Below are 21,727 nucleotides of genomic sequence, written 5' to 3'. Positions count from 1 at the left end.
GTTTAATGGTTTGATACATGAAATGAATCTCACATCTATGAGGGACTGAACACATTAAAGGCAAACCCACAACAGTCATCAACATGACAACAGCAATCTAGTGACAGCTGACTTTATGGAAAGGCATTTTTCTCCTAGACTCTCTTTCTGTCTTAACCTCAGCTCCTGCCTCCAGCTTGTCCTTTCATTTTCAATTCTTTAGCAAACATCTCGTTGTTCCATGTCTTATATCTTTATTAAGAAACATATGACCTGCTTTTATCACCCTAAGATATATGTTTAGTGGTGCTGGCTAAAATAAGCACCCTTAAAATAAAGAAACCCTAAACCTATTAAACATCAGGTCATAGCTCATCCTGCTGGGCGATTTTTGCTTAATGGATGGTAAAACAAAGAAACAACTCATAGATTTCTACCGAAGAAACGTATTGAGTCATATATACAAGCAGAAAAATAAATAAATGAATACATTTCTGTCACAACCGCTCTCTGAGAGTAGCATGGTAATATAGATGACAATGTTAATGTGTTTGGTCTTAGCAGAATAGATCTCCTTATACTGCTTCTGCGGCAGAGCAATACAGGGATTTGACGCTGCCAGTATCCGCAGACATGCTGCTGTGAGCGAGCAAGAAATACCTACTATACGTGAAATCCCCCTGTAGCAGATCTATACAGGTGGAGCTGGGGAAGGGGGAGGGTTTCTGAAGTGCGCTGCAACGGCTACAAGCTCTAGGTGAGAATTTGAATGTTGAGCAGCAAGCTCATTGGCTGCTGATTCAAAAAGAAACCAATCAATTAGAACCTACTGGTCTGAGTCATTTAGAGCTTCATGACAGAACTTCGTAGCGTGGACCCTGTTAAGCACCATTTTGCAAAATAAGTACACTTCAGCGTACTTTTAAATAGAGAATTTATTAAGAAAATAGTACAGTTTAAATGTAATTCCAAAATTACTTCTGCTGTCTTTGAAATATGGTTAAAGGGGGGGTGAAATGCTATTTCATGCATACTGAGTTTTTTACACTGTTAAAGAGTTGGATTCCCATGCTAAACATGGACAAAGTTTCAAAAATTAAGTTGTACGTTTGAAGGACTATTTTTGTTCCAAAAATACTCCTTCCGGTTTGTCACAAGTTTCGGAAAGTTTTTTTCGAGTATGGCTCTGTGTGACGTTAGATGGAGCGGAATTTCCTTATATGGGTCCTAGGGCACTTCTGCCGGAAGAGTGCGCGCTCCCGTATAGCAGAGCACTGAGAGCACAACAGACTTCACTGATCAGAGCGAGAGCGTCGCGAAATGTCACAAAAGAAGTGTGTTTTTGGTTGCGAGGGCAAGACAACCCTGTACAGATTACCAAAAAAAAAAAACATCAAGGGACCAGTGGATGGAGTTTATTTTTACAGAGCATCAACGGAGTTGTGCAAGTGTTTGTGTTTGTTCCCTGCATTTCGAAGATGCTTGTTTTACAAACAAGGCCCAGTTTGACGCCGGATTTGCACATCGTTTATTTCTTAAGGATAATGCAATCCCAACGAAAAAGGGTCACGATCGAGTGTTGGAGCCGCAGGCGGTGAGTAAAACTGCTTAAAATATCTCTGTGTTGTTAACTTAGCTATCGGTGTGTAAGCACATCAAGTAAACAACATGCGATGTTGTCATCAAACTGCACTTTCCACATGTAGAGCTTAAAAAAAAAAAAGAAAAAAAAAAAGACGACATAAAGTGGAACTTAGTCATTTTCCAAAACCGCTAAGCAAATATATACAGTTTCAGTACATACCACATAGAGACGTTGTTGCTGCTGCTGCTCTCGTTCAGTTTCAGCCTCGGGATCTGATTCTGGATCATAAATAAACGGCTGAATCTGACTGTTAGCCATGGTTTGTTTTGGATGGTTTTTTCCTCACGATAATGTCACAGCTTCCAAACGCTCTCAACGCAAAAGCTTACTCGCGCTCGTGATTCTTTAGCTCCGCCCACACATCACGCCTCCAGCCTGTTGTGTTTCAGGGAAAAATCGGTACAGACTATCTTTCTCTTATGAATATAATAAAACTAAAGACTTTTTGAAGTTATGAAGGATGCAGTACTACTCTATAGGTACTCAAGATTAACAGGAGATTGAGTGAAAACAAGCATTTCAGCATTTCATTTCTGCACAGTGAAACACATTTTCTGCACAGGGAAAAAACACTTTTTCTGCACAGGGAAAAAACATTTTCTGCAAAGGGAAAACAATATTTTTTGCACAGGGAAAAATAACATTTATGCACAGGGTAAAAAACATTTTCTGCACAGGGAAAACATTTTCTGCACAGGAAAAAAATTTCTTCACAGGAAAACACATTTTCTACACAGGAAAACAAATTTTCTGCACAGGAAAACATTTTCTGAGCTGGGAAACATTTTATGCACATGAAAACACATTTTCTGCACAGGAAATAATTTTCTGAACAGGGAAACACATTTTCTGCACAGGGAAAAAAACATTTCTGAACAGGGAAACACATTTTCTGCACAGGGAAAAAAACATTTCTGCACAGTGAAACACATTTTCTGCACAGGGAAACATTTTCTGAAAACACATTTTTCTTCAGAATATGTTCAAGTCTAAATCATTGTTTCTTCAGTCAGTCATTGCATGCATGATTTCATTGTGGTTTCAGCCAGGCTGTATGATGTTCTTATCTCTTTTTTAGAAAAATATTTAATCAGCTGAACAGATAATAGATTTTACCTTTTGCCTCACACAGGTAAACAAAGAAACACATAAAGCATCTAATTTTCTCCAAAGCACTGTTTAGAAACTCATACTGTCTATTCAGGTTTATTTATATGTTTAGTCCAGTTGTCCTACAAGCCCAATGACAATAGACAGCTATGAAGATCCTACTTCCAGCGGCGGTGGTCCATTGTCCAACTGTTGGCTGAGCTTTGGCGAATGATTGTATTTTGAGAAAAGAGGTTGTTCTAACTGGAGGTACAGCCAATGCTGTGTCGGCTCCATTTATCACTTTATATTAGGGGTAACAATCAACACACACACACACACGTATATGCACCTGCTTACACAAACACACACTTCCAGCCAAGCACATACACAATGATGGATGCACCGCTAAATGCTGCATACCAAAAGAACTTTTCCTCATGTGGCCTTTTCATGTATAATCATGTAATATGAGCAAATAAAGTCGATGACATTATTGCAGCACTATATATTGTGTAATGTGCTGAAAGGCAGAGGTTTTAATAAAAGTCAATAAGTCATGAGATTATTGCTCACTAGCATGAAGTGAGAGCCGTGTCAGAGACAGTTTAACTCCCATTACAGCCTCATGAAGAAATGTTCAGGTCATGATTCACGCCAACATTAAAGGAAAACATATGAATATATGGCATCAGCAAATATGTAATGTGTCATTTTTGTAATTCCCTGTGTTGTCATAGATAATTCTCATTACTGTAATCCTGTAATCGTTGATGGTATTACAACAAAAATAGTGCAGACTACAATGATTTTTTATTTATTTATATATTTTTTGCACAAATTTAAAGCAGTAAGCAACTAAGTCTACCACTATATAGCACTGCTTTACAATTTTAATAATGTGTCATTGTTTCACATTAAAATAATGAGAATTGATATAATTTTGTTTTGTTTCTTTTTTTGCATTGTATTCCAGAACAGGAAGCTTTGGTGAATTTACATAAACCATTATTATTTATTAGGGCTGTGACAATATCAGATTTTTCACTGGATGATTATCATGGCCAAAAGAAATCAACATAATGATCTATCACAATATCTATAGAAATATTGAATTAATTACAGCTATCGGTCAAAATCATTATTTTGTTTATTTAGGGTTTTTTCTATGTGAACTGACATGAGTTCTTATCACAGATTGAGGCAGAAATTAAATGGAAATGATATGTTGATTATCATTGCATTATAAATGTACATTATCCTTTGAAAAATACCCCAAATGGCTTGAAGAACTTAGAAAAAGCTTATACTTATGCAATTGTATGTTGATTCTCTTCACGTTTCATCTGTGAAAACTTGCAATTTTAACGTCTACAGTGATACATAGCTGTATGAATTTGCCCATATAAGGAATTTCCTGGAAACTCATTTGTTTTATTCTAGTGGCAACCTTCAAATAGACATCTCTATGATGTATATGTGCTATGAGGGCTGTGATTAGCTGTAGGCTGAAACCATAGACTGTATAAAACAATAGCATATGGCATTAGCTCCTTAGCCTAAGCTAACTTGATCACGTCAAGAGGGCGCCCTCTTGCATCAAGTATGAATAAAACAAATTACATGTGAGAGTTTAACACAGTGTAGTCTAATGATTTATGGTCACCATTGATATATTGCAACACTACTAATTAACACATTAATGATATTTCTTTTTTTTTAATAGTATGATTATCATCAATATCCTAAACATTCTGAATATTATGGACTCGAATTTTAGCTGAAAGCAATGTTTTAAAGTTTTAATTTGTCTTACAAACATGCAGTTTTTTGCTTTACAAGATGTTAAGAGATGGGTTGGAGTGGTGTGGATTACTTGTGGATTATCGTGATGCTTTTATCAGCTGTTTGGACTCTCATTCTGATGGCACCCATTCACTGCAGAGGATACAATGCTACAATTGTCTAAATCTGTTAACATGAAGAAACAAACTCAGTCACATCTTGGATGGTCTGAGGGTGACTACATCTTCAGCTAATTAAACATTTTAGGTGAACTATTCCTTTAATAAAGCTTCTTTTAAAAAAAAGAAGAAGAAAAAAAGCCCATGAATATGTCACATGATTATGTTTGCTACTTGCTAATCAGTTGCAGGTGGTGTTAGCAGAAGGGTCATTCTTTCAGTAGAGCATTTGATTAAACAAAACTATGTTTAGCACGCTGTGTTGTGCAGGATGAGTCATGAACAGTTCTGGCTTCCCAGAAAGAGAAAATATACATTAAATGCATATTAAGTGAATTTGGTCAAAATGTATGAGTACACTAGCATATCAATGATCTCAAAGCTAACAGACAACAACTAAGAGTCACAAAACTATGCTACTGGTTTCATGGGGTCTTTAAATGCTTGGCAATAAACGTAAAACACAATGTATTTATTTAACACAATTACCTCTTTTTACATTTCCTTTCATTGGTACATAACACACCTGCGCATACAAATACAATCTATTGTCTAATTTGTGTATTGCTATTTCCTCTTTATCCTATTTTTATTATATTTTTTACCTGTCTTGTCTTCTGTCACCTAAACATATACCTGCAAATAGAGCTTTTTCTGATTCTGATTTTATGCTAAATATAATTAGTTTTTATCACGATTTATTAATGTAACTGAAAGACAGTAAGTCAATAAATCGTGATTATTGCATGCAAGCATGAATAAGGAATCGTGACAGGTTTGCAAAACCCTCTCCGCCACAAAAAAACCCTCACACAAACAGAGAGGCAGAATGAAGGACTGGGTTTCAAATGAAAAACAAATGCATGTGGAACCCAGTGACACAGCGTCCAACAATAGGATAACGTCTCTGACATCCCCAACAACAAAGCGCTGTGATCTCCGACTGCATCCATGCTGCGTTCCCTTGATTCAGTACAGTCTGCCCAGCTGTGGGTGCTCTTATGTGGCTTTGTTTCTTGTGTTCTGCTGGTGTGTCCGACCAGAAGATCTTGGAACAACTTCTCGTTGTTTAGCTCTAGCCATCGTCTCGGGGAGAAGAATGCCATTGGTGGGGTTATGACAAATTGCGTGGGTAATACAGCACTATATGTGAATAACAGTTGATGATAAATACTTTCTTCACCCTGTCGGGATATGAAGAAGTGTATCTTTGTCTACAGTATCTTTCAACAGTTGAGTCAAAAGCCACATTCAGTTACAATACTGCTACAAAACTGTTAGCACTGATCTTTGCAGAACTATCCTAAGTGTGCATCCCTATACATTTCAAGGAGTTATGATTCGCAAGGCTACGTTTGCCAGCTTACCACCATATTTACTTATAGGTGTGGATCTGGAAACATCTGTTCACAGCAGTTAACATCAGCCGCTTAAACACTGTCTGTCTGTGTGGACGAGTAACTGAAGTCATGTGCATTCAAATGCAACGTGACATCTACTAGCAGGGGCAAAGCTAGCCCTCAAAACCGGATCAAATGAATGGCTGAAGCGTGCAGAATCAATATAACCTAGTTTAATTGGCTCTCATTTGACCACTTAAGAAAATGCAGGAACAATCCTCCAAGACCATGTCATTGAACATCTCCTGGAACAACATTATCCCGCTGTACAGGGAGTGCTAGTCAAACGGATAACAATTGTTATTTAGATTTTTCTTTTGTTGTTGGAAGTGCATGATGAGAGGTGGGCATGTCTTTCTCTATAGGTAATCTGACCTTTAGTTCCCGCTGAGCATTAAGCCCATCATGACTCAAGTTATTGTTATTACGTACATTTTTCAAGATGACCAGATGCCTGAGCAGGAGGGGGTTGTAAGTGCCAGGCCAGGGATAGCTGTGAGTGATTGGCTGGGATGTGGAGAACGTCCTAGAGGTCAGAGGTCAGATACCTCCAAAGGGAAGATGCCATCTGGACCACTGCTGACTCATGACGAACTCTCATTGTGATCTAATAGTGTTCCTTCCTGTCAATGAGAAACATGACAGCTTGACTAAGATCAATAAATAGTCACATACCAGCACCATCACACACCTATTAGAAGACAAACGTATGATCAACAGAAGCCAGTGGGCAAAGCTGCTTTTGCTTTCTGTCTAGTAATGATAATTTTCAATTTTACTAGAAGTGTCAGGTACTTTTAAAAGTAATGCATTACAGTATGTGTTACTGCCTAAAGTAACTCGTTGCAGTACTTAGTTATTTTCTATGGAAAGTAATATGTTACATTACTTTTGCATTGGGCTCACCTGGGCTGGGTTTTTGTTAACAAAAAATAAAGTGAGATGAGTAAATGCATGTTCACATTTAGTATAGAAGTACAGTAAGCATCATGTTTAGCCAGCGCACACAACTCCCCTGCACACACTTCTGATTTCTCTCAATATGGACACAAGAGAGAGAGGCCTCCATCAAAAAATGGAAAACAAAGTAACTTGTGTTACTTATTTGAAAAAAATATCTCTGATATTTTGTTGTAAATGTAAAAAATAAAAGTGGTACTTTACTAATTACTTGAAAAAAAGTAATCTGATTACATAACTAAGGATACTTGTAGTGCATTGATTACTAAATACTGAGAAGGAAAGCATCATTAATAATATTGTATATAATTAGAGTTAGTGATTTAAACAAACCACTGACTATTAGTATTAAACTTGATTATTACTTGTAAACTAGTATGCAATAGTTGACATGAATCATGTTGCTTGCTGAGGACAGGTGTGTGAAGGTAGCTGCTGTCATCTTGCACTGACAACATCATTTGGAGAGTTTGCAAATAAATAATTTATTTGGAGCCACAGTCTGCGAAGTAATCAATCATTTGAAGACTGAGTTTGCACAGTACTGATTCATTTTGAGCCAGAGTCTGCAAATTAATGATTCATTTGGAGAATGACTCTGCAAAGTAGTGATTCCTTTGGGGATGGCGTTTGAACTACAGTGATTCCTCTGGAGCCTGAGTCTGCACAGTAATGATTCATTTGGAGCCTGAGTCTGCAAAGCAATGATTCATTTGGAGCCTGAGTCTGCAAAGCAATGATTCATTTGGAGCCTGAGTCTGCAAAGCAATGATTCATTTGGAGCCAGAGTCTGCAAAGCAATGATTCATTTGGAGCCTGAGTCTGCAAAGCAATGATTCATTTGGAGCCTGAGTCTGCAAAGCAATGATTCATTTGGAGCCTGAGTCTGCAAAGCAATGATTCATTTGGAGCCTGAGTCTGCAAAGCAATGATTCATTTGGAGCCAGAGTCTGCAAAGCAATGATTCATTTGGAGCCTGAGTCTGCAAAGCAATGATTCATTTGGAGCCTGAGTCTGCAAAGCAATGATTCATTTGGAGCCAGAGTCTGCAAAGCAATGATTCATTTGGAGCCAGAGTCTGCAAAGCAATGATTCATTTGGAGCCAGAGTCTGCAAAGCAATGATTCATTTGGAGCCCGGAGCCCGGAGCCCAAGTCTGCAAAGTAATGATTTATTTGGAGCCCGAGTCTGCAAAGTAATGATTCATTGGAGCCTGAGTCTGCAAAGTAATGATTCATTGGAGCAGAGTCTGCAAAGTAATGATTCATTGGAGCTGAGTCTGCAAAGTAATGATTCATTGGAGCCGAGTCTGCAAAGTAATGATTCATTGGAGCCTGAGTCTGCAAAGTAATGATTCATTGGAGCCAAGTCTGCAAAGTAATGATTCATTGGAGCTGAGTCTGCAAAGTAATGATTCATTGGAGCCAAGTCTGCAAAGTAATGATTCATTGGAGCTGAGTCTGCAAAGCAATGATTCATTTGGAGCCTGAGTCTGCAAAGCAATGATTCATTGGAGCCGAGTCTGCAAAGTAATGATTCATTGGAGCCTGAGTCTGCAAAGTAATGATTCATTGGAGCCAAGTCTGCAAAGTAATGATTCATTGGAGCTGAGTCTGCAAAGTAATGATTCATTGGAGCCAGGGTCTGCAAAGCAATGATTCATTTGGAGCCTGAGTCTGCAAAGCAATGATTCATTGGAGCCGAGTCTGCAAAGTAATGATTCATTGGAGCCAGGGTCTGCAAAGCAATGATTCATTTGGAGCCTGAGTCTGCAAAGTAATGATTCATTGGAGCTGAGTCTGCAAAGTAATGATTCATTGGAGCCTGAGTCTGCAAAGCAATGATTCATTTGGAGCCTGAGTCTGCAAAGTAATGATTCATTGGAGCTGAGTCTGCAAAGTAATGATTCATTGGAGCCTGAGTCTGCAAAGCAATGATTCATTTGGAGCCTGAGTCTGCAAAGTAATGATTCATTTGGAGCCAGAGTCTGCAAAGCAATGATTCATTTGGAGCCCGGAGCCCAAGTCTGCAAAGCAATGATTCATTTGGAGCCCGAGTCTGCAAAGCAATGATTCATTGGAGCCGAGTCTGCAAAGTAATGATTCATTTGGAGCCTGAGTCTGCAAAGTAATGATTCATTTGGAGCCCGGAGCCCAAGTCTGCAAAGTAATGATTCATTTACATTTAAATTTATGCATTTAGCAGACGCTTTTATCCAAAGTGACTTACAGTGCTTTCAGGCTAACATTTTTTTTTTTTTTTTTTACCTCAATCGGAGCCTGTTTCTGCAAAGTAATGATTCATTGGGAATCTTCGCAGTCAAATAAACATCATATAAACAGTCATGTTCTTTCCAAAGCTCTACAAGTTTGCTTTCCAAGCATCCATACTCACTGAGGACTACCTGCGTTCTTCCTTGAAGACAATATATTCTTAATTTGATCGACCTTTCTCCATTTATAGCATCTGCTTTCGAGCATTGAAGAGAACTCAATGAAGAGAACTCGGTTGCTTTGTTTCTTCTTGATAGTTGACTTAAATGATTTTTACACACAACTTTTCTGTGTTGTCTTTTGCTTGAACATGCTGTGGACGGCAGGCATAGCAGAATCCTCCATCGTCACTGCCAGGGTTGTGTAAGTATGTGAGGGCGGAGTTACCAAAATAGGGGCGAGGTTCTGTTGGGGTATGGTGCTTTCAAATATCAACTTCGTTTGGCAAAAATTGCTTAGCAAAGAAGCCTTTTATGGACTGGACGAGGAAGGACTTACCCTCACTAGGATGCAGCATTCTGTTTGAGAAGCACCCGCTGACTCCAGTACAGCTGCTTTCTGATCAGTCCAATTTGCAAATTAAGTGTGATTTGTGAACAGATTCAACAGGTTAAATGAAAATAATGATTTCTTCAGTTCGAAAAAAATTAAGAACAATATGTTTTTATGAAATTTAGGGGAGTAAAAAGGAGAAAAGTACAGATACTCTAACATTTAAATGCATAAAATACTTTTACGACAAGCAAATATCGATTTATACATGGGCCACTGGTTTCTTTCTTTGAACACATGATAGACATTTATAGCACAATGTCATAATGTCATTGTGATAATCTAATGAGAGTTACTAAAGTGAATTTAAACAAAAAAGTTTATTTTGGAACTGAAATTCTACAGTTCATTTATTCACGTAGTATGTGAAATCCAGATCTGTGTAGTGGTGGTGGTGCAGGGTGTAAGATTGATGGGAAAATACAGTATCTAGTTCGAGTTTTATAATAAGAGTCCTTGAATGTCCGATGATGAATAGATCCACACTACACCTCACAATGGGACGTTCTCTCCTGTATGCCATGCTTGCTGAGGAGAATCTGCTGACGAGGGAGTTTGCCAAGTGTGGCTGGCCATTACTGAAGCGTATTCTTAAAAACTCTCTCAGAAATGCAGACTAAAACAAAGGGTTTTGGAGCGATTTTTCCTGCATACATGTTTTCTGATTAATGAGCCTCATTGCAGCTGAAACAAAAACTTTTTTATTTATTTTCATTGTTTCCATTCTGAGTCGCTTTACTCGCACCGCTGGGAACATTTCTGATGATGTTAGCTGTTCCCCAACAGAGCTGAACAGGAGTCACTGATTCATCTTAAGGAACCCTTTCAACAGAAAGCTGAAAACATCTGCAAGTGCCACATATTAACAGCCACTAAGTTACCGGCATACACTTGAATGTCAACTTTTAATCACATGCAGCTCCGTGTAAAGGTCACACAGTTGCATGACTATCCATAATAGCAGGTGAAGAGCTTGTGAGGGATCCTGTTAATATATAGGAAAATACTCCATTCCAACATCCCGACTTCACCCCTGGTTGGAGGAATAAATGAGGGACAATGTATAGGATGAAATGACATGCCAAGGTAAAGTAGGCCGTTGTGACAGATCTCCCCAGCACTTAAAGTTCCTGGTATCAGGAGACAGACGGATGCTTCTCCTTCCTGCTGACTGCGGGAGAATGACACTAATGATCCCTATCCATCAAATGTGGACGGCTGGGAATGGGAAATTGTCAGAGCGGCGCGTGTGAGCGAAGGCTATGTGTTAGACTGTATTAATGGCTTTCATACCTCCTTAAGGTATGAAACCCCATACTGTGAACACGTGTCTGTACTTGAGCTTGATGCATTAAGAAGCCTCTTCCTCGAAAGCACTCGATTCGAAACATACCGGATCAGGAGCCTGACCACTGTACATTATACAAAATGAATATATTGCAATTCTCTGAACCTTAACACAAAATGCAAGCAGTTTCCCATATAAATATGATGTCAAATGTATGCATTCTTTACCATGTTCAGCCCAAGCAAACGGTGTGTATTGTATTTCATTGACGTGAGTTCAAAGTGATGAAAATATAATTATGGTCAGATGAGATGTGCAGTAGGTTTGAAGTCAAGAATCAAACAAGTCTAGAAAATAAGGTTAAATTGCATGGCTTCTTTACTTATGGAAAACCTAAAATCAGCAGATATTTTCTAGGTCTGGAAATGTAAAGAAAAAAAAATCTTGACATGACATGAACATACTATATATTTTTTACAATTATTTTCAATGGAATAACCTATGTAGTCAGTTTAATTAAGTTTATTTAAAATAAATAGCAGGTAATATTTTGGTGATTTTTATTTATTTGAATATTACCACATAAAGCACATTTTAGGTTTCCTGACAAAACATTTTATAGTAAATTTTTATTCTTTATTATTATTATCATTATTAAATTATTTATAAAGCATGCTCAAAAATAGAGATACAATTAGTGATCATTGTTAACAGCTGCAGCTAGCAGGCATCTTGGTTGCTGATTGGCTGAAGGTGATGTGTGAAGTCTATAAAGCTTTCCCACTGAGGTTTAGCCAGAAGATATTAAGTGAGGGCATTAGAAGACAAGCTGTTGATTACTCTGTGTTTTTGGGGTGCTTTATTTAACAATGGATTTCACATACTGCATAAGGTGAGCATAGAACTGACTTTATTTCTTATCAACTGAACATGTGCTTTTCTTTACTAATGTTTGACTTGTTGCTTGCTTCCAGGATTCATTTAGCTTTGTTTCCTGCTTATGTAATCTGTTTGGGGAGTTATGAAGGTAAGTCAAACACACTGATGACATTTTTCTGAAACATTGCCGTCTCATGCTGCTTGTGTTCTTTTTGTTTGTTTGTTTCTAACAGGGAGCATGCCAACCCCTGATTTGCAAAGAGTTTCAGCACGCACTTTCCCCGTGATTGGCCCTGGGGTGAAACAAACGGGAAACCAGAACAATCCTGCTTCCAGTTCTGTTGGCCTGCCCCACCGTCAAGGAAGTTATGACAACAGCTTGTTTGTGGGATCAAATTCAGAAGGTTGTCAGACTTGTGCTAGAAGTGGTAATCAAGACAATCATATGATTGGCTATAAGCCCTCTGCTTCTGATCCTAAATATTACTTGTCAGGTTTCGGTCCACCCTCTGTTAAACCTGAGTCTCGCACAGTTGCTGATGCCTTCAAAAATGTGCAGCCTGGTAGCCGCTTAGCTTCTACCTCATCTAGGAGTGGGTTCACCTCGGTGAGAAACCTAAATGTACCTGAACCAAACCCCTTAAAACCATCTAGAGGTGTATCTAGTTACAGGGTGGCTGAAACTCCTGGATCTAACAAGATGTTAGCAGTAAAGCCTCCTACAAACACACATGGCCATATGGAGTTGAACTCTGAGGTTCCTAGAAACCTATTTTCAAGAGGCCCGAACACTGGATCAAACTCCATCTCAAGTCCGGTTTCCCAACATTATAGTTCATCTGTGGGGAGCCAGAGTACTCACAAACTCCAGACAGCTGGGAGCAGTTATGGACCATTGCTGAAGGGAAAACCTGGGTATTCAAATATGAATACAAGAAAAATTTCTCATAATGGGTTTAAGTACACGGAGGCCAAGCCATCGGTTGTTAGCTCAGGGCCAATCTTTGTAGTTCAAGGTGGAGGAAATGCTCAAGGTCTTGGTAGCTATAGTGGGCATCCAGATTCAGTGAAACCACCTGGAGTTCCCAGGCATGTTGACCCCTATCGGGCTAGTCAGACCTTTAGCGACACTAGATTGACTGCCAGCAGTCAGGGCAAATCCTGGAATGAACCTCTTCACTCTTCCATGAGTGGAACTCAATACAATCTCAGTCCTGAGCCGAGAAAACCATCCAAAAGTGATTGTAGGGACAATGATGCTAGAGCTTCAACTGCCAGCACTGGTGGGATTCTTCTCGAGGCTTCAGAAAGTGCTCAGAGATACAAGTTACCACCTCAATATGAATCCACTCGCCCCAAAGTCCAGCAGAACTACAACATCCGTGGTCAACCTGATCAAATCATTGAACCCATGTACCCCTCTCAAGGTGGGGCTCAACATGATGTGACTAAGTCCTTGTTTGCCAGTTCTGGTGCTATCCTGATGCAGGCGCCTGAAAAAGTTCAAGATGGAGCAGAATCCAGTAGACTCAAAGTCCATACTAGCTCTCCAGAGCGTAAAGTACCATTTGCCCCTGGTCAGACTGCTCAATACAAACCTTTTCAAGTGAACCAGGATTCCAGAAATGTCCAGCCAGCCACTAGCACTTATGCCAGCTCTTCCCAAACCGGGTCTCAGGCCTTCTCTTCTGTGAAGAGAACCCCATACATACCAAGTACAGTGCTATCAAGGACTTCTACAAGTAATTCAGGATTCCGTGCCACTAAACCCACTATTGCTAGATCTGCGATCAATACAGTCCACGTGAGGCTTAATAAACCACGCACAAGCAGCTTTGGCAGTTTTCAGAAGCAATGGGCTTTCGGTGACATTAGCCGTGGTGGTTTACAAAGTTCCTTGCCTCCAAGTTACCGTGGCCAGAGACCAGCTCAAAATGTACAAAAGCATGTTAGTTCTTCAGCCCCTTGTCCCGAAGGAGTCCAAAGCCAACTCGGTGTAAATACAGATGGCACCAGGCTCATTACTGCCATTCCAAGTGAGTTTGGCCAAGGTAACATCCGGAGGATTTCTCCTACACTTTCCAGCAGCTACAGACAAGGTTTGCTCCAAAGCGCTCCACCATAATTTTATTGCATAGTCCAAAGATTGATTAAATTCTTGTTCCCTCTACCATAGGGGAGCAAAACCAGTATCAAATGAACCATTTGGGTTCCTCTGCCTCTAAGTGTGAGGTGGCCCAGAAGAGCCCTGCTGGCTTTGGTCAACAGAGCCCAGTCAGATTCCAGGAAGCGAACCTTTTCATCCAGAAGCAGAGCTAAACGTCTGCTATAAAGTGAGTACAATTGCTTCATTTACGGTCTACACCGAGAACATCTATATTTGGTTTCTAGCAGGAAATGATCTGCCCTCTGCAAGCAATACTGTAACATCCAAATGTTGGATGGTTATTTAAGCATTTACAGCAATCTGTCTTTGCTTCAAGTAGTGGGCCGTCTCATTTCCTAAGTGTAATATAGGATGTTTATGGCCATGTTTGGAATGGGATTCCAGTTTACTTCATAGTGTGCTAACCACCATTTTAAAAAAAAGTGTATAATGTAGTGAACATTTCAAACCGTTGTATACTGTACTGTCGCATGACTTCATGTAGGAGCTGTCACCGTTAAAACTCACATCACCGTCCTAACCCACAGTTCCCAATTTCAGTGCCCACACAAATATCAACGTTTAATGACTATTGAGAGTGAGAGAATGAGAATGTAAAGTGCAGGTTTATTTATTCCCTTCGTTGTTTACATCTAGACAGATGCAAACCATCTGTGTTTACACTGATGCTTCACCAAGAATGGGATTTTGATCAAGAAATATGTGATTGTCCACATGCTCGGCCGTATTATCCAGCAGCTGCCAGTCTGTCAGACAGACCTGGGGTACCAAACTGACCTAGCTGCAGGTTTCTCTCTACTAAAGTGTTATTTTGCCTCTTTAAATCAGCATTGTGGGATCCAGTGTTTCACATGGCATACTTAAACTTACAGCACTTTGTCAGTAGGTCATTGAGTAGGTACTGAAAACATGCATATACTACATACTGCAGTAATATACATTCTTTTGTTCATGACCTACATCTTAAAAGTGTTTAATGATTGTGTACTTGCATGATTCCAGCATTTCACCATTAATAGTTCCTTTTCAAACTCTTGCAGCCTTTATAAGGGGTGTGTTTGGGAGGCTGTCAGTCATCAGGCTCTGGTCTCTGCAAGGACTATAGGATGCTCTGACTGATCTGCTGCGCTGCTGTTCAGTCCTGGCCATTGATGACTCCACTCTTGATGCAACACCCTTTCAAAGGCTGTATATTTACTGTTAATAAAAATGTCTAACACACAAAGTTTACTTTCCAAATTGTAACTTTTTATACTGTAAATAAAGCTGAATTTTCCTAGACCAACGTACTGCTTGAATGGAAGAAGTGTCTTTGACAGTTATTGCCATTTGAGGATGCTGTTCAATTTTCCTAATACTGTTGAAATGGATGTAGTTTGTGTCATTACTTTCTGTAGAAATAGGATGAGTAATGTACAGTTTCAAACCTGATTATACGAATGAATCCACTATTCTGAAGTTGCCAAGGTAAAAGCAAAGTTATATACTATGGACCCTGTTGACGGATGATGCATTTGAAGTGAAGCTTACACTTGTGATGCACCTGAGAGAAAACATTTCACAGAAAACGATCTAATTTTCAGCAGCATGCTGGCTTCATAACAAGTTACTCCCATCTGAACGTCAAATCCTTTTTTTTTTTTTTTTTTTCATCAAATGTATCCTAACTAGCTGGCTGAATGAAAATATGGACTTTTTATTTAAAAATGACCAAGTTTGCATCAGCTAACCATTGCTGTTTTTTCAAATGGGTTATAATTTTGTAATAAATGATAATATTCGATTATATTTGCTGTAAATGCATAAAGCAAATTGCTTTGTCAGACTGGGGACATTTTACCCCACCAAAAAAAAAAAATTGCAAAACGGCCCCTTGGTCTACAAACATATTTGATTTTTGTAAATCTAACATGAACACTCTGGACATTTTTTCATACTTTGTTTATAATTTGTGTCATTGTGTCACTAAAACGATGTTATGTATTCTGGACACAGTTAAGAAATACCTACTGTATAGCCTACTTGGCTTAACTCTGCCCAATCTGAGGAACAATGACTCCATCTGTTGGTTAAAGATCTCACCGCTGCGTTCACTGTGCATCAATTATTTTCAAATGTATATCAACTACTCGTCCAAAAAAAATAAACTGGATCTGTTTCATGTTTAATCCACGTGTAGCCTCGGGTGGTCTGACTGACAGTCAATGAAACTGGCCAGCCTCGCATGGCGCGGATGACGTCACCAGCGTCCATGTCTCGTGCACCTGTTGAATCAGGATCAGGTGTAGTGTCACCTGTACGTGTGTTCACAGCGGTCTAACCGTTCCCCTTCACTCTTTACTCTTTGTGAATCAGTCTGAGGGCAGCCGATTGAGCACCTGCGGGATATTTGTGGACTAATAGTGAAATCCAGTTCGTACGAGGTTTGTTTTGCTCTCCGGACTTCCGGAAGAAACCCGTCAGACGGCGACATTTCCCGCATATGCTGTGAGTAAAGTCCAAAAATAACAAATATTATTCTTTCTTATTCTTCTGAATGTTACTCCTTGAGATGGCCTAGATTAAATATTTCCCGGAGAGGTAGTCTAGTGCACTAGTTAGTGTGCTTCCTAAAGCCGCTTCCCTGTGATTTGACGCGATTGTGTTTTGCGGCGCTGTGTTTGTTTGGGCTCTTGTACTCCTAAATACAGACATTAAGGTATGTATAAATAATATATCTGTGTGTAGGATTACTTTGTATCATGCCGTTTCTATCGTGTAATCTAAAGCTCTGTTTAAATTTTGAAAATTATTATTTTTATTTACTAAAATCTGCTTTTTAAATTTAATTAATTCCAGAATTGCAGAAAACGTTATTTACCTCTATTTCCTCGACTGTGTCCTAAAACTGAGTATGTGTAAATACATAAATGTGTATGTGTGTGTCTATATATATTGTTAATAGATTATATTGTTATAAATATATAGTGTAAATGTTACACATAATTTATTGTGACACAGATTGTATACTATTAATAATAATGTTTGGAGTTTCCCTTCTGTTGTCCTCTAAACATCAGCACCAAATATAGAAATGTCTGCCTAAAATAGGTAGTGATCAATATGGTACACTTTATATACTAATATTACAACATTTATAGTAAGAACCGGTAGCTGTAGTGCCAGGACATGCTTTATACACGTACTTTGATAAGCCTAACCTTCTGCGTGTTAGGACTTCCACCTTCTTATTAACAATAACAAAAGCCAAGCAAGCAAACTCAAAACAGCTCTTAAACTGGCTGGTTTGCATCTCTTGGGGAAATGTGGGACGACTCGCTGCAGTTTTGTTAGCGAGGCTGCTTGAAAGTGTAAGAAAAACCCTTCCTCTCGTTCCAGTTTCTCCTATTATGTCTCTTTAACAGACCCTGAGGCCTCAATCCAGCGTCAGGGAACAGTAGAAACAGACACCAGAGGAGGGTCTGGGCCGAGTGTTGTCCCTATGGAGAGCACCCCGTCCTGGACCAGTGGTCCCATCGAGGAAGGGCCATACCGAGAGCGCTCTGTCGACCCCACGGAGACTGAGATCCAGCACTTCGGAGTGAGACACAAAGTCAACAGGGATGCCAATGGAAATACGACTGGTCCAGAGACCGTAAGCTTTCTCTCGGTCAAAGAGGAGCCCGTCTCGGGGACGTGTGTGTGCGGACCGTGTGCTTCTGTGAGGAGCTGCAGGAGGCTCTTCTGCAGTGTTTTGACTTGTGGACTGTACCGCGTGTGCCGGCGCTTGCCTTGTCTCGTTTCGAGCGAAAGCTCTGCTCCCAAAGCGCCGGTGGAGACCCAGTCCAGTCCTCCACAGACAGAGAACGGCTTCTATTCCGACCTCCGCATTGGTGGCGTCAAAGTGGACACATCCGTCATTGAAGAAGATGAGGAGCATGCATCATTTTCCACTTCCAAATTCGAGATGGACAGTCGGAGTTACTTCAGTAGTTTACCAGAGGATGAGATGCTCAACAGCAGCGGGATGGAAGACGTGGACAAACTCATCACCCGGAAGCTCATGGAGGTCTTCTCCGAGTTCGAGATCAACGAGCTGGCCAAGTGCACCACGGACTCCATGTTCCTGCGGCGTTCCCGGGAGATCAGTCAGCTGATCTCGGATATCGTGGAGGAGCACAGCATGGAGGAGCAGGAGGCCGAGTGCCGGCTGGTGCGAGAGATCATTCGCATCAGCACACGCAAGAGTAAGAAGAAGAAGAAGCCGACGGTCAGGCCCCAGGAGCTGCAGCGGGACAGCGGCAATGACACCTGGGACAGCAAGAAGAGCAGCTTCAACTCCACCAGCGATGGAAGTGAGTGCAAACAACCGTTTACTTTCTTTTCCTCACCGTCTGAGTCTCGAAGTTCCTGAAATTCTGTTTTCAGTGGCGTCTTGCAAACCTTGAACTTTCGTCAGCATTTACAGACCTGGATGATGATCTTTCTGTGAATGCTTACAGATGCTTCCGCTTGTGTGTGTGTGTCATAGGTCCTATATTTAGAAAGCAGGACTGAGTCAGTAACACTGTTTGTCTAGATTAGTATCTGGAAATGACATATGTTGCATATAATAACATGATTGTATAAATAAAGCATTTTATTCTATCTTTAGAGTTGCAGATTTCAATGGAGAGGTCTGATGACATCGAAGCCAGGAAGTTACGCAACAACAGTAGCCAGTGTAAGTAGTCAATAAGATTTTATGAGCTATTTGCATTGATTTTTCACAAAACCTTGAATAATTATTGCAATATGAAAACACATTTAAGATGCATTTCACCCCCAAAACTATTTTCACGACCGTTTAAATTCTCGTGATTTCAAAAGTTAAAATGTTCAAAGGTTTTTTTCTTTAAAGAAACAATGCTACACATTTATAATTTTAAAAAAGGTTGTGTTTTTTTTCTATTCATCAAAGTATCTTGAAAAGAATCGGGCAAATCACCATATCATACTGATTTCTGAAGAATCATGTGACACTGAAGACTGGAGGAATGATGCTGAAAATCCAGCTTTATATCACTGCAATAAATATCAATTAACATTCACATAAAGAACAGATATATAAAAAAAAATCTGATAACTAGTTTTTGATTAGATAAATGCTTAAAGGTCTTCTTTTAAGAACATTTATTAATGTTACAAAGCCCAAACTTTTGAACGGTAGTGTACATTACAAAATACTTTTTTTACTTTACAGTAATGTGAATGAGAACTTATGACATGAGAATTCTTACAAAATTCATTAAAATAATAATGCAATGCTAAAAATTACAGTGGTTCTAAAGCCCCTTTTTTTACATGCAAAATATAATTTCTTCTATCTGATTTCTATCTGAAATCTGATTTTTGGGGTGAAATATCACCTGGACTATCGTGAGAACAGTTTGTTTTGCATAAAACAAGTCATGAGTCATGCCCAAACGTCCTCATGCTAATGTAGATCTGTGTGTTCGTGTTAACACACTCCCTGGCTGTAGTTAAGGCTGTTCCAGTGACTCTGGAGGAAAGCGAGGGGTGTGTGTGCCGGCGTTCTCTCGTGAGTTTGAGGGGTTTGTGACGTAACCAACCACATTGTCACAAACACTGCTCTCGTCTGGCAGCCATCTGATCACTTACTCTCCTCTGGATTTGAATGTCTCTCTTTTTCTCATCAGCGGTGCTTCACTCCTCTCGCTCTGTTTGCTTGGTGTTGTTTTCATGCTCTGCAGTGTCGGCAAGCAAAAGCTGGATTTCTGGCCTTTATGCCATTTATATAAACATTTGTGGAGCATATTTTCTCTACATGACCTTGCCACAACTTGACTTTCTTTGGAACATACCATTGTTCAGGAATCTAGAACTGAGTTGTGTTCTGTTTCTCATGATTTAACTCCTTTGAGATGAAGTTGCATGTCGATCTTTTCTCTTATCTCACTTTCTCTGCAGCGTTCTCTCCGAGTTTGCAGGAAAGCGGTGTGCAGATCACGTCGGACACTCCTTTACTCCCCGGCAGCATCCGGACGTGAGAGCGTCCCGTCGGACAAGCATCATCTTCACTTCCACACCTCCATAAATGATGAAGAACAGGTCCTCTGGCTCAGAGCCAGTGCCTGATTTTGAAGTTTCCCCCTAAAAATTGTGATTTCATGGGTAGTTTTTAACATGTCTGAAGCGGTAGGTGTATTTATGCTTTTATTTCATATTTTCTTGTGATCGGATGTGTGAAGTATCTCAACGAAGACACAAGCCAACAAGTGACTCGCTGAGAGTGAAGAATGAGAAACAGCCTGACCTCTTTATTGCCAACAGATGCACATGTACTGTAGGAGCAGTATAGCCATAATAGGCCCGATTCTTTCATAATGATTCAACTTTCCATTCATCACTGCATTTTCAAGAGTTATTTCATCCAAAAATGAAAATTCTGTCATTTCTGAACTCTCATGACATTCCAAAATCATACAGTTTTCCTTCTTTCATAAAACACAATGGTGAATTTGTGAGGAATATCCTGGACACTCTTCATTATATTGAAACTCTCCACGCAGTTATGTTGACTGATGTTTTTCACAATGCAAAATGCAAAAAACAATGGTTTTTGAAGACTTGCGATACAGCGAATAGACTACCTTTATTGTGATTTAGTGGCATTCCCAAAGATTGCCCAGAAATTCAGCTTTGTGTTGCACAGAAGAAACTAAGGGTGTGCAAAGTGAGGGTTAATAATTTAATTTTTTTACATTTGAATAGCAAAATATTCCTTTACTGCTAAGATGATGAATGTATTGGTCAAATGTTGGCTCTTCAGTGAAAGTTGGGCTGTGTGAAGTTTGCTGGACCAAATGAATGAGGAAGAGTTTTACACAGACCTGTCTCTGTGCTTAAACGTCCATAGAAGCAACACATGCAAAATCTAGGACCGCATCTGATTAATGCTTGATTTTCAATGTATATTTCACTGTTGCAAGTGTAATATGTTGTTTGTAAAAGTGTTCTCTTATGTGAGACTGCTAGGTATGCTTTAATATTAATAATAAAATCTCTGTTGCTTGGTAAACGTGGATTAAGAAAAATATTTAGTGTTACACGGGGTGCGTGTTTTACTCAGAGACCTGGTAAGAACTCTATGCAAACTGAATTAAAGTATTTTGCATTTGCGTGTGCATTGGGTGAAGGCAGCTGACGTCATTAGAGTAAATGCACTCAATCAGTTGTACTAACATTCACACTTCAATGCATCTAAAGTATGCAAATAAAAACATCTTTATCTGTCATTAATACACCGTGCAGCACAGGTGAAGCAGGAAACAGTGCCAGAACATGAGTATTTAAATGATGATTCATAGGACACAATGTAACGTTCAGTTTGGAAATGCTTGAGTTAAGCTGATGTACAGCATGCTTTATGTTGTATTGTATTACATGTTTTATATTGAAACCATAAAACCTTCCAGGAAACTGTAGCAGAAAGTGATATGTGCTTAAGGAGAAATTTTGACATTTGACACATTTTGATTGGTTAGAGTTT

At 39.5% G+C, this 21,727-nt stretch overlaps 2 protein-coding genes across 3 annotated transcripts; both read left to right on the top strand.

Annotated features, from left to right (window-relative positions):
- The first annotated feature begins 11,937 nt into the window (after positions 1–11,937).
- zgc:175136 (uncharacterized protein LOC100136863 homolog) lies at positions 11,938–15,477 on the top strand. The gene is made up of 5 exons (XM_052532504.1): positions 11,938–12,042; positions 12,125–12,177; positions 12,263–14,128; positions 14,206–14,362; positions 15,237–15,477. Exons 1-4 carry the CDS (start codon positions 12,020–12,022, stop codon positions 14,346–14,348), a joined length of 2,085 nt encoding a protein of 694 aa, XP_052388464.1. The 5' UTR covers positions 11,938–12,019; the 3' UTR covers positions 14,349–14,362; positions 15,237–15,477.
- A 962-nt stretch (positions 15,478–16,439) lies between these two features.
- Positions 16,440–21,256, top strand: LOC127935906 (keratinocyte differentiation factor 1). Of its 2 annotated transcripts, none has more exons than XM_052534125.1 (4): positions 16,440–16,683; positions 17,601–18,530; positions 18,830–18,898; positions 20,146–21,256. In XM_052534125.1, exons 2-4 carry the CDS (start codon positions 17,678–17,680, stop codon positions 20,223–20,225), a joined length of 1,002 nt encoding a protein of 333 aa, XP_052390085.1. In that variant the 5' UTR covers positions 16,440–16,683; positions 17,601–17,677; the 3' UTR covers positions 20,226–21,256. The 2 variants fall into 2 exon arrangements, with proteins under 2 accessions (XP_052390085.1, XP_052390086.1); XM_052534126.1 differs by lacking the exon at positions 16,440–16,683 and adding an exon at positions 16,690–16,894.
- The last annotated feature ends 471 nt before the right edge of the window (positions 21,257–21,727 follow it).

This window comes from Carassius gibelio, chromosome A19, assembly GCF_023724105.1.
Source record: "Carassius gibelio isolate Cgi1373 ecotype wild population from Czech Republic chromosome A19, carGib1.2-hapl.c, whole genome shotgun sequence".
NCBI classification, from domain to species: Eukaryota; Metazoa; Chordata; class Actinopteri; order Cypriniformes; family Cyprinidae; genus Carassius; species Carassius gibelio.
Note: the sequence above shows the minus strand (reverse complement) of the source record. Positions and strands in the feature narration are given on the sequence as shown.